This window comes from Corvus hawaiiensis, chromosome 24 (genome assembly GCF_020740725.1).
Source record: "Corvus hawaiiensis isolate bCorHaw1 chromosome 24, bCorHaw1.pri.cur, whole genome shotgun sequence".
Taxonomy (NCBI): domain Eukaryota; kingdom Metazoa; phylum Chordata; class Aves; order Passeriformes; family Corvidae; genus Corvus; species Corvus hawaiiensis.
The window spans coordinates 7,291,587-7,303,870 of record NC_063236.1 but is presented as its reverse complement, the minus strand read 5'-3'; the positions used below and the strand labels follow the sequence as shown (position 1 = coordinate 7,303,870).

Here is a 12,284-nt window from a genome sequence, read left to right as displayed (position 1 = left end):
TTCAGATTTCAAGTGGAAAATGCTTTTAATCTACCACTCCCAACTCACACCTAAAGCTGCGACACAAGTATTTTTCTGAATTGTAACTCAGAACTCTGTGAATACCTTTTACATATTTAAGTTTAAAATTTCCCAAAGGCAACTATGTTCCTCTGAATGCATCTCTAAACAGGTGATTTTTTTCAACAGGTTTCATCTTGAACTAGTTTCAATAAAAGAAATATTAAAAACCTGCTCAGAATTGCATTCTCCAGGCTGATATATCAATACTAACAATACTAAAATACTCCCAAATTTCAAGGACACTTGAGAGCTACAGAGATGGAAGAGGACAGGTTGATTCTCTGTATTTCCAGTCTTGTAGGATCAAAACAGAGACACTCTGCAGTGAAAGCTCATGTCAAGTCTTTGGCTACTGTCCCCACTCCAGCTTGGTATTCAGGAATCAGTGTGTGTTCAACTCATACCCATTGCTTTTGCACAAGAAAAAACCTGGAATTTTCTGAAACCTCTTTGCTCCCTACCCACCCTTCTGGACACTTCCTTCTGGAATTCCCTCATATGTTTCAGAGACCAGCTCTAGAACAACAGGGCTCCCGGAGCCAGTAAGAATTAACCTGTTTCCCCACCAAACCCACCTACAACTATCCTCTGATCTGGTTTTTCAGTTTTTGTTTACAAACACAGAAACCTCCTGGGAGCCTCCAGCCCTGGAGTTAGAAAAGGGGGAGGTGGGTTGGAAGGAAAGGGGAACACACGGGGAACCGTGGAAACTCATCTACTGGCTAAAACCACCACAGGAGCTAAAGCAAAATAAGGAACTTTTGAAAGAAGCTCCACATTCAGTTGTTGGCTTCAAGTCCAAGCTGACTTCAGTCAACTTAAAATAAACACATCACAGCCCAACCATACCCCACTGAGACCTTACAGAGAACAAAAAGCAGCAATGGAATAATTAAGAGAGTTATTGATCTGAATGAGGATCACGTGGATATGATGAGATCACGGATGTGAACAAGGGAGGGCACAGCATGCACATGATGTACATAATCCAAAAATCACTCTGCACCTCAGTAGCACCCAATGGATCCTCTCCACCACTGGGACATTGTAGGGAGTCTTTCTAGCAGGTCATATTTGTAAGTTCAAAGTTTATTCAAACATTGCCCCAAACACTTGTGTTCCTAAACATCTCTACTTGCATACTAAAATTCCTATTTTTGTAAGATGCAACTCCTTTAACATCAGCTCTGGTGTGCAGCACAAAAATCTTTAGCAGCTCTTTAGTTGCTTCATAACATTCAAGAGTACAGAAACTGTAAAAACACGAGGATAAAGAAGTAACTCTGATGCCACTTAATACCCTAAAATAAAATGTTTCAAGTGTGTTATGGACAACAAGTTGAACAGGAGTCAACAGCACATCCTTCACAAAAGAGAGCAATGCGTCCCAGGCTGCACTAGCAGGACAAGGACAGCCATCCCTCCTCCTGCTCAGCACTCCAGCACACCACACTGGGCCACTACAGGGCTCCCTAGCACGGGACAGACTCACAAACTGGGGCAAACCCAGCGGTGGCGACCAAAATGGTCAGGCCTGGAGCACACACGGTGTGAGGAGAGACCTCAGCACTGCCTGAGGGGCAGGAGGCAGAGCCAGGGGTGCACAGCAAAGGGGTGGGCAGTGCAAGCAGGAATAAAGGAGGTTTCTATTCCTGGTGGTCCAAGGAGGATGGTCCAACACTGCTTATCCAGGCACAGTCACCACACACCTGGACAAGGCTCTGAGGAACCTGCTCTCACCTCCTCTCACCAGACCGGCTCTGGGCGAGGGGTGGGGCCGGACACACCTGGCCCTGCCACCCCACGTGAGGCTCCACTCCAACCACATTCGTGTTGAAGAATGGCTTCAGATTCTGCTGATACATGTGAGACATCCATTAGCACAAGCCTAAAACTCTATCCCATCATCCCCTGACAATCAGCCTCCCAAAACCCAACTTCTGTTGAGCAAGCAGCATCATTTGAGACATCTGGTTCCATACACAGGCTTGGGTTGGGTTGCAGTATCAGACGGATTCCCCCCACAGAAGTACTAAGTGACTGTAAGATAATTAAAGTCCTGTCAGATGTTTATACTGTTACAACGACAATGAAACTTCCCAGTTCAGGAAATATTTGCAAGCACTTGTGCAATCCAGTAACTCCAGCTTCCGTTCTGGGTTCAGACTTGGGAGGGAATCAGCCCTCTCAGGAATGAATCTCTGCCAGGTCCCATTTATTGGGTGAGAACATCAATAGCAGTTACTCCATGTGCATAATATTTACTTCTCTCAGCGCTGGAAGGGTCCAAGCATGTTTCTACACAGCCATACATCAAACCCCTGCTCTAATTTCAGTGATTAGACCTTGAAACAAACCCTTCACAGGTCAAGGGAGCAACACAATCAGATTGAAATCTGTCAGAATAAAAATACATTAAAAAAATTAACTGCTTTCAAGGTCCACTCCTAACTCAGCTTTTTGTTTTTTGAACAATCCTTGATTATATGGCAATTATCACACACTGAACTGACAATACATTATATTTAATAACAAAAAAAAAAAAAAAATTACAGCTGCCACAGATACTAATTCTTATAAAAATAACACATGCTTTAATATTCTCAGATGGAAATATTTTCCAATACACTATTAATTTAGACTGAAATTTAAGTTTCACGGCAAGATTTTTAGTAAGTCCAGAATATGAACTGACCATTTTCCAGGACTCATGCTGGGCTCCAGCACATACTCATGAGCCTCACTTATTAACACAGGAGAAGAGCAAAGAATCAAGAGAGTTCAGGTGATCTCTACTCACATCCACAGAAACTTAAGATGCTGCATTTACACAGCTTAAACAGCCTTATTTGATGCAGGAATTTTTATTCTTCTAGACTCAAAATACAGTAACTAGCACCAAACTCGGTGTTAGGGACATGTCACACTCTCATACACATCAGACCTTTTATATCCCCCTTTCACAGCAAATTAAAAAAAACAAATTAAGAAACTTAAGGTGTGATTAATACAACACAGCAACACTGGGCATAGGAGCTGAATTCACCATATCAAACCAATGTATGGTACCACTGATCATCACAGCTCTGGGTAGTAAATGTGCTGTTCCTCAGTTTACACACACAGGCAGCTGTGGAGGTTTTTCAGCTCGTTTGCTTTTCTGGCCTAATCATAACTGTGACATTCCCAAGGAGCTGGGAGAGCCCCACACTCTCTTTGCTGAGATAATCTTCTTAAGAGAGATTGTAAATATCTCATCCAGGCAGTGAAACCACAGAACGACCTCTCCTCCAGGAGCAGAGCAGCAGTGGTTGCAGGAAAAGTTGTTTTACAGTATCAGTTACAGTCTCAAATCTCTAACTTATAAATAAGCTTTTTTTTTTCAGAATACTGTGATACAAACACATACAGGCATTTTCTTGTAACCTATTCAACCTGAAAGGAGGAGTCCAGCTGGACAGCTGAAACACCACTAAGAAATCATCTATCCACCAAATAAAATGCACATTCCAATAACCAATTAAGACATTAAACTGAATATGGGATGCCACTTTTCATGTTAAACAAATGCATATGTTTTAAATACATAAAATAAGAATATTCTATTTTTTCCCTACATAAATATAACCATCAGCAAAATAAACCTCTTTCACCAGCAAAACAGGTCTGAACCCACCAAGTACTTGTTTCTAATACAGCAAACCACAACTTCAGATAATTCTTTTAAGCTTTAATCAGGGTTTCTCAAACTTTTAGGAATTGAGATGATTCTTCTGTCTTCTTTAGCAGTGGCTCTGAAGGGAGTGGAAGCCTGGCAGAAAGAGAGATGCTTATCCAGACCCAACACCACTGTCCCCAGCATCCTCACTGCTCTCTCCAGCAGGGCAGAGGGAGCTTCATCAGGGAAGGTGCTGTCACTCAGAGATCTGCTTTGTGGGCACCGACCTCACACTCAATTCCCACAGTTTTTATCCAATAAATACACATATCTACTGTTTTAAGTCCTGACAACTCTCACAGAGCAAATTCTGAACATAATTAAGAAAGCAACCAGGAAAATATCACTTGTAATTGTCTTATCTACGTGAAGAGATGCTGAAAGATAGCAGGCACACGATCCAGCAGTGAGAGCCTGCAGCAAAGTGTAACCTGCCTCAGGTACAGCTACAGGTACCACTTCTCTTTAATTCTTCCTTCATGAAAAAGCACCTGCTCGTGCTGAAGGAGACTTGAGAAGCAGCAGAAGTGGAAGTAACACTTTGTGACTACCAAAACAGGGAAGGAACCTGCATGACTAAGCACTGCGGTGCTTCTCTGGAGGCTCAGAATGTCCATTTTCTATCTGATTTACTGGTTACCATCTCCTGTGCCACTCAACTGCTTCTACTCCCAAGGTGCACAGAGAGCTGCCCACAAAATGCATCTGCTGGTCCATGGCCCATCCTCAGCTGAGCTGCTGCCAGTTCTCGTGTTCGTGCAGGCTGGGGTACCACCACAGCTGGATCACACAGCCCCTACCAGGACACTGCCACAATCCCAGAACAGCTGGGCTTGGAAGGGACCTCTGCAGATCAGCCAGTCCAACCCCCTGCCAAGGCAAGATCGCCAGGAGCAGGAGACACAGGAATGTGTCCAGAGAGGGAGATTCCACGACTCCCTGGGCAGCTGTTCCAGTGCTCTGCCACGCTCCATGGAACGAATTTCTTCCTCACTAGGGTGGAACTTCTGGTGCTACAATTTATGACCATTGCTCCTTGTCCTGTCCCTGGGCACCACTGAAAAGAGTCTGACACCACCCTGGAAACATCCATACAGATTGATGGGATCCCCTCCCAGCCTTTCCTTCTCCAGACTAACCAGACCCAGCCCCGCAGTTTCTCCTCACAAGAAGATGCTCCAGTCCCCTGCAGCTTTCTCACATCATCTAAAACTTTTTATTGCAACAATCCAAAGATGAACTCTTTCTACACCAAAGCACCCCAACAAGCATCCTTAAAATGTGTACAACAAGAAGTCATATTCCAGTTTACACACAGTGGTTCCCACACCTGTATCCTACAGACACAGCAGGACTCGGATAATATTGCCAATTGCTAATAAAATAAACCCTACTTCCCAAATTCTGTCTATTTCACTGGCATATCACTGCCCTGTGAGGGTGGGCAGGCCCTGGCACAGGGTGCCCAGAGAAGTTGTAGCTGCCCCCAGATCCCTGGAAGTGTCCAAGGCCAGGTTGGATGGGGCTTGGAGCAGCCTGGGATAGTGGAAGGTGTCCCTGCCCGTGGCAAGGGGTGGGACTGGATGAGCTTTAAAGTCCCCTCCAAAACAAATCACTCTGTCACTCTATGATATAACACAAAATGTAGAATCTGGAATTTAAAAACATGGATCACAAGGCCATCTGAGTGCTCCACTGAGTGCATTGTCAAACTATATTGAATACATCATCTTTTAAAAACCAATAAACTTTCTAAGAGCACATCCTAGATCAACTCCTGAACAGTCTGGATGAAAAAATCTCTACCAAGCCAGGTTAATTCCTTCACTGGGGAACACAGGAAAGGCTTGAGTGCAAAGATGTCACCAAACAAGGTCTCCCTGACCATAGAGCCCATTTAGGACCTGCAAAACCACTTACCAGGGCCCTACTTTGGTCTGTACACCACAGCACATGAGTCACTCCCCTAAAGCTCCAGAAGCTTTTCAATTCCATCCCTGAACATGTATTATAAAAGGAAAATAAACCCCAAGCTGTGATTCTGATAAGAACACGAGGAAGGAGCAGTGTACTCCTGTTCCCTGGCACAAGTTATGTACAGGCAGAGCCCCCGGGCACAGCTGACAAACAGCACTGCAAGGTTTTATCTCAGTGCACAGGAAAGCAGGTGCAGTGCACACAGCGTTCCCACCTGGGCAGGTAATACTGCAACAACAGTGAATTTGAATTTAATTAGACGCGTTTTACCCCAGTGCTGCAGAACCGAGCAGCTGCCCACCCCCTTCCTCACTCGCCTCTGCTGTGTCGCCCCTGAGAGCCAAAACAAAACAGAGAGGAGAGAGTGACAGAATATTTGGGGTTGGAAAGGGCCTTTAAAAGTCATTAGTCCAACTCCCCCGCGACGAGCAGGGACATCTTTGGCGAGACCAGGTTGCTCAGAGCCTAATACAGTCTGACACTGGATGTTTCCACCACCTCCCTGAGCAACTTGTTCCAGTGTTTTAACACTCTCACGGTAAAACACTTCTTTCTTACACTTAATCTAAACAGGTCCTCCTCCAGTTTAAAACCATTGTCCCCTGTCCTACCGCAACAGGTGCTGCGAAAAAGTCTGTCCCCACTTATATTATAGACCCCGTTCAGGCACTGGAAGAGGCTTTAGGGTCTCCCCGGAGCCTTCTCTTCTCCAGGCTGAACAATCCCAATCCCCTCAGCCTTCCCTCACAGCAGAGCTGCTCCATCCCTCTGATCAACTCGGTGCCCGCTCCAACAAGTCCCGGTCCTTCCTTCCTGCGATGGAAACCCGCAGGACGCGACCCACACTCCTAATCCCAACAGCTCCCCAAGCTCCAGCCGCCCCTGCCCTCCCGCAGCACCGGGCGGGCCGAACCCGCGGGATCGGTGTCTCAGCAGCCCCGCGCTCCCGGACGGGCCCGAGCGAGGCGGGGAAAGCCCCGCGCTCCGGGGCGGGGGAGGCGATCCCGGCGGGATGTCCGGGAGGAGCCGCCAGCCCCGCGCTCCCCGCGCTCACCTTGCTGCACGTCGCCGTTGGCGCCGCCGGGCACGGGCACGCTGAGCTGGCGCTCGGGCTCGGGCAGGCAGCGGCGGCAGAAGGAGTGCAGGCAGGGCAGCAGCTTGGGCTCGGCCTCCCGCCGGCTCTGCAGGCTCTGCGCGCACACCGCGCACGTGTCCAGCAGCGAGAACGGCCCCGGCGCCGCGGGCGTCAGCGGCGGCACCGGGCTGGGGCCGGGCCCCGCCGCCGCACCGGGCCCCGCCGCCGCCTCGGCCTCGGCCTCGCCGCCGCCGCGCTCCGCCGCCGCCGCCCCGGGGCTCTCGCGCTCTTCGGGCGGCGCGGCGGCGGACGGCGAGCCGGCGGGAGGCTCTAGGCCGCCGCCGCCGCCCGGCGCGGCCTCGGCGGCCGCGTCCCCGCCGCCGCCGCCTCCTTTGTTTTCCGCCATGTTTCCTCCTTTGAACCCGACCCCGCTCCGCGCACGCTCCGCGTCACCGCGTCACCGGGCGGGACCGGGCGGGACCGGCGCCGCGCACGCACGCGCGCTCCCGCGGCAACGGCGCGGCCGGGAGGGCGGGCCGTGACGTCACGAGGCCGAGGCTCTGGGCGGTCACTGCGCCCGGGGGTGAGATTCTATTGGGCGGTGTCGGCGGCCTCCCAGCCAATGGGCGGTGGCGGCAGGGGTTGGCCACGCCCCCCGGGAACGCGCGCCGGGAACGGGGAACGGGAACGGGGAATAACGCACAGGGAATAGGGAACCGGGCGCCGGGAATAGGGAACAGAGCATCGGGAATAGGGAACAGAGCATCGGGCTGGGGAATAGTGCACCGGGAATAGGGAACAGGGCAGAGGGAATAGGGAACAGAGCACGGGGCTGGGGAATAACGCACCGGGAATAGGGAACAGAGCACCGGGAACAGGGAACAGAGCAGCGGGCTGGGGAATACCGCACCGGGACGGGGAATACCGCACCGGGCTGGGAAATAACGCACCGGGACAGGGAATACCCCAGCGGGACGGGGAATACCCCATCAGTACGGGGAATAACGCACCGGGCTGGGAAATAACGCACCGAGAAGGGGAATAACCCATTGAGATGGGGAATAACGCATGGGCCTGGGGAATTCCTCAGTCAGGACTGGGAATAACTCACTAGGAAGGGGAATAGCCCTTCCAGACGGGAAATAACACAGAGGGGCTGGAATAACCCATGGGGAAGGGAAAGAACGCATCGGGAAGGGGAATAACGCACCGGGGCTGGGGAATAACCCTTCCAGACGGGAAATGACACACACGGGCTGGGAATAACCCATGGGGGAGGGGAATAACGCAGCGGGAAGGGGAATAACCCACCGGCAAGGGGAATAATGCACCGGGATGGGGAATAACCCATTGGGATAGGGAACAGAGCAGCGGCATGGGGAATAACCGAGCAGGAAGGGGAAAAATTCATCAGGATAGGGAATGACACACCAAGATGGGGAATGGGGCATCGGAATGGGGAATAATGCTCTGGGATGGGGAGTAACGGACCAGGACGGAGAGCAGGGCACCAGGACAAGGAACAGCAGACCTGGATTGGGAATAACACACCGGGATGGATAACAGAGCAGCGGGATGGGAAAAAGCAAGCAGCAGGAGGGGGAATGCCACACGGGGATAGGGAAAAGGGCACCGGGACACTGAGCAGTACAGCTGGGTGGGAGTCAGTGCATGGGGACAGGGAATAGGGCAGTGGGAGGAGGAAGATCGGGAATAATGCGCTGGGCTGAGGAACAGCGCAGCGGGCAGCACCAGAGCCCTCGCTGTGGGCACTGCACGGCCCCGCTGCTGTGGACAGACCTCTCCACCCCACATACCACTCTCCCCCCACTGCCCCCACAGGGGATTCAGGGGGTCCACCTGGCACAGTCACCTCCACAGCTCCCGGGCTTTGCACATGAAGCAGAAACCAGACAAATAGCAAACCAAGATTTATTAAAGGTGTGGGGGAAAACACAACAACGTGAAACTTTTTTAAGAGCTCCTACTTTAGGTATATAAAAAGTGAAACAATTCACAGTACATCCAATGGCGCCTATAATACATTTAAATAGGATGTTTTGAGTCCAGCACACGTCCTCCTAGAATTTAAAACATGGAAAAAACCAATGGAAATACCCTTTAACCACCTCACACAACTGTAACTAGAGGTGTCTACAGACAGCATCTCCAAAGTCTCTGGTCTGTAGTTTTTAACACGTGCTGCACTAACACAGTCAGGATTAAGTCACTGGAAGTCTTGCTGGATATTCTCCTTGTTTGCTTCCCCATGCTGCTGCTTGATTTGTGAAATTTCATTTTCCAGCTGCACAATAGTTCGTTCAATCTCATAATTTTTACTGACAAGAGAGACCCACCTGTAAGAGAAACGAAATAAAAAGAGCCTTTAAGTGTTATGTAAGAATCCTCTGGTTTAAAATCAAAGACAACCCTTGCTCCAAAGAAAGCAGAGACACCACATAAAGCAGTATTTTTCTTAATACACGATAATCCTCAGTTGACATCAACAGTCATTTGAACACCAAAGTGACAAGGAGCAATTTTTAACCCTGTTAAACCTGAAAATACAAAAATTTTAATGTACTAGATTCATCCACTTACTGCCAATATTGAGATGAAGAAGAGCTTAAGACAATTTAGGCAATTTGAAGCAGCTAATAAATATACCCTGTTCCCACCTGTTGACTCGCTCAACCTCAGTAAATATAACATGGAACCAAACTACAAATACTTTAAAACACTTTGTGCAAAGCAACAGCAGCCAAGTGGATCACTGAATTTCGAGAGGAAGAAGAATTTCAAGGAAGTTTCAAGCAAAGGATAAACCTGTGGAAGGGTTAACAGAGAAATGCCAATACTCACGTGGATTCCATCTCTCGCAGCTTAGCCCCAGCTGTGAGCTGCATGTTCTTCCGTTGCCAGTTCAGGTCTTGAATGTTTTTCCTGGGGAGAAAAAGATGTTTTGGGTTTTTTTCTCATTTCTTTAATACCTGCAGTACTTGTACGGCAGTACGCTCAATCCCTAGGAATACTGCCAGAAGACATTTGTGTAGTCAGGACTGTAATGACAACATCCAGATGGACAAATCCCAGCACAGGGCTCAGAGAGAACCCTGAAATAAAGAAAAGTAAAAGGCCAAATCCAGTATCAGGGAAGATGTCTTTGCAGAGACAACTGCACATGAGATTATCAGTAGTGAAAAGAAAGCAGTACTGCATTTCAGAGAGGATTGCACAAATCCAGAGCAGAGGTTCAAACAAACCAAACACAGAATTTTGAGTAGAACAGACATGATGAATGTAACTGATTGGGGAGGACAGGGTCACATTTCTTAATTATTGTTATTACTGGGTCTTTTTCCCTGTGACCATGGCAGCAGCCAGCATATACATCTTCCTTTGTATAGCTTGATGGAGAGAAAGGCTCACTTCCAATTTCAGTACAAAAACATAAATAAGAATGACCCACCTCAACTTCTGAAGCTCTTTCTGGGCTTGTTCTATCATATGAACCAGGTGTCTGAAGACAGAATGCAAGCAAAGCATTAAAAACACACAATTGCTAAATCAGTCCCACTTCACCTGACATTTAACTTCCCAGAGTTAAGGATTCAGCAAAGCCCCTGCAACCCACACTGTCCCAGCCAGCAAATCCTTTACCTGCTTCTCTTCTCCTAAGCTCAGGAACCCTCTGCCTTCTCTCTAAGTTTTGCATTCCTCTGGCCTACTCTTTTATCTAAGGCTCAGCCAACCTTTCCCAAAAGTGGACGTTAACATTCTCTGTCTGAAATATCCCCAGTGCTTCCTGCAGCCCGACTCTACAACCTTTTCTTGGCTTTTGCAGCAGTTTTATTAGACTTTATTATGGCTCCAGGCTAAGCCCAGGGTCTGTAGTAAGTCAACTTCATTTCCACTACTGAGTTATTCTTTCACAGGGGGTCACTAGCCTTAATTAACACCCACTATCATCAACAATGACCCACAAAATTCAAGATTGGGATGTATAAAACCACGTGCTGTTTCTTGGCCACAGAGACAGCTTTGAGATCAGCCTCCTCTTTCACTCACAGCTCTCTCACAGGGGTTCATCTATTCCAGGCTATGTTCTAAAGATCTCCACCAGACTTAAACACAAGAAATACATAGAAATTCAGCACAGAACTTTGTGTTCAGCAGAGCAGCTGAGGCCTTACTCGTTGTACACCTTCCAGGCGTTGCAGCCGTGCTGGGACATGAGCTCCAGGTTCTCGATGCGCACGGCCTGGTGCTCCAGCTGTGCCATGGAATTGTTCACACACTCCTGCCACGCCGTGATGTCGTTCTTCTGCCCGGAGGATGGAGCGGGCAGCTCGTACCTGCAACGGGCACGGCTCACCTGAGGCACCGGGCACCGCGCACCTGGGGCACCGGGCACCCCCCGGGCCGGCCCCACTCACCTCTTCATGCTGAGCAGCTCCAGGGGCTGCCGGGCTGCCAGGCGCTCGAACTCGTTCCGCATGATCTCGGTCTGCGGGGAAAGCAGCGCTGAAGGACAGCCGGGGAACGGGGAGGAGGACGGGGACACGCAGGGTACGGGGGAGGACACAAACGGGTAACGGGGGAGACACGGCCGGAGCATGGGCGGAGAGAGACACAAGAGGGGTGCGGGGTGGGGAGGAGTACAGTGGTGGACACACGAGAGGGGTACGCGGGGAAGGACGGGGACAGGCGGCGTCTGCCACAGCCAGGTAAGGGAGCACGGGGGCCGGGTATGGGGGCGTGGGAGCCCGGTCGGGGTACGGGGAGCCACCGGGCCGGGGTACAAACTGGGGCTGGGCTGAGGTGTGGGAGCTGCCAGGCCGCCTCAGCTCACCTCGAAGGCACTGTAGTCGTGTGCGGGCAGGTAGCTGAGGTAGTTCTTGGTCGGCCGGTACCGCCGCGTCTCCTCCTCCACCAGCGCCGCGGCCTAACGCACACGGGGCGTCAGGCGGGCAGCCGGCCCGCCGCCCCGGCCCCACACTCGCCACCTCCCCGGCCCCACACGCACCGCCTCCCGCACGCCCGGCGCCTCGTAGCCTTGGTCGAAGTAGGGCAGCGCATCCACCACCACGTCCCCGGCCACCAGCCCCGGGCCCGACATCTTGGCCGCGGCCGCGCGCACTGCGCATGCGGAATCACGTCACACCCGGCGGGACCGCGCTCGGCTCTGCCGCAGACCCCGCCCCTCCCGGCACAAGCCCCGCCCCTCACAGCTCAAACCCCGCCCCTCCCGGCTCAAACCCCGCCCATTCCCGGCTCAAACCCCGCCCCTCCCGGCACAAACCCCGCCCATTCCCGGCTCAAACCCCGCCCATTCCCGGCCCGCCCCCCCGTCCGGCTCCACCCCCACCGCTCCCGGTTCGACTCCAGCCCCGGTACCGCCGCTCCCGGAGCGTTTCCAGGCCTGGCCCCGCCCCTCCCGGTGCGATTCGA

The 12,284-nt window shown here is 50.9% G+C and overlaps 2 protein-coding genes across 2 annotated transcripts in view; both read right to left on the bottom strand.

The window, feature by feature from the left end:
- TRIM33 (tripartite motif containing 33) overlaps nt 1-7,239 on the bottom strand; it is a 38,777-nt gene extending 31,538 nt beyond the window's left edge. Inside the window, exon 1 of the mRNA XM_048327960.1 lies at nt 6,813-7,239. Coding sequence (XP_048183917.1) covers nt 6,813-7,239 — 427 coding nt within the window. The remainder of the gene's footprint in view (nt 1-6,812) is intronic.
- Nucleotides 7,240-8,751: 1,512 nt separating this feature from the next.
- Nucleotides 8,752-11,972, bottom strand: BCAS2 (BCAS2 pre-mRNA processing factor). The gene is made up of 7 exons (XM_048327944.1): nt 11,860-11,972; nt 11,686-11,778; nt 11,270-11,340; nt 11,027-11,188; nt 10,303-10,353; nt 9,696-9,776; nt 8,752-9,190 (listed from the first exon to the last, which is right to left on the bottom strand). Exons 1-7 carry the CDS (start codon nt 11,950-11,952, stop codon nt 9,061-9,063), a joined length of 681 nt encoding a protein of 226 aa, XP_048183901.1. The 5' UTR covers nt 11,953-11,972; the 3' UTR covers nt 8,752-9,060.
- Between the last annotated feature and the right edge of the window lie 312 nt (nt 11,973-12,284).

Bases quoted from the DNA above. Each gene is read 5' to 3' on its own strand.
- BCAS2 (XM_048327944.1), bottom strand. From the start codon at position 11,952: ATGTCGGGCCCGGGGCTGGTGGCCGGGGACGTGGTGGTGGATGCGCTG. The intron at 11,189-11,269 runs GTGAGTGGGGCC...TGCCCGTTGCAG, and splicing joins GAGCTGCTCAGCATGAAGAG to GTACGAGCTGCCCGCTCCAT. The intron at 10,354-11,026 runs GTAAGGCCTCAG...TTCTGTCTTCAG, and splicing joins GCCTGGAAGGTGTACAACGA to ACACCTGGTTCATATGATAG.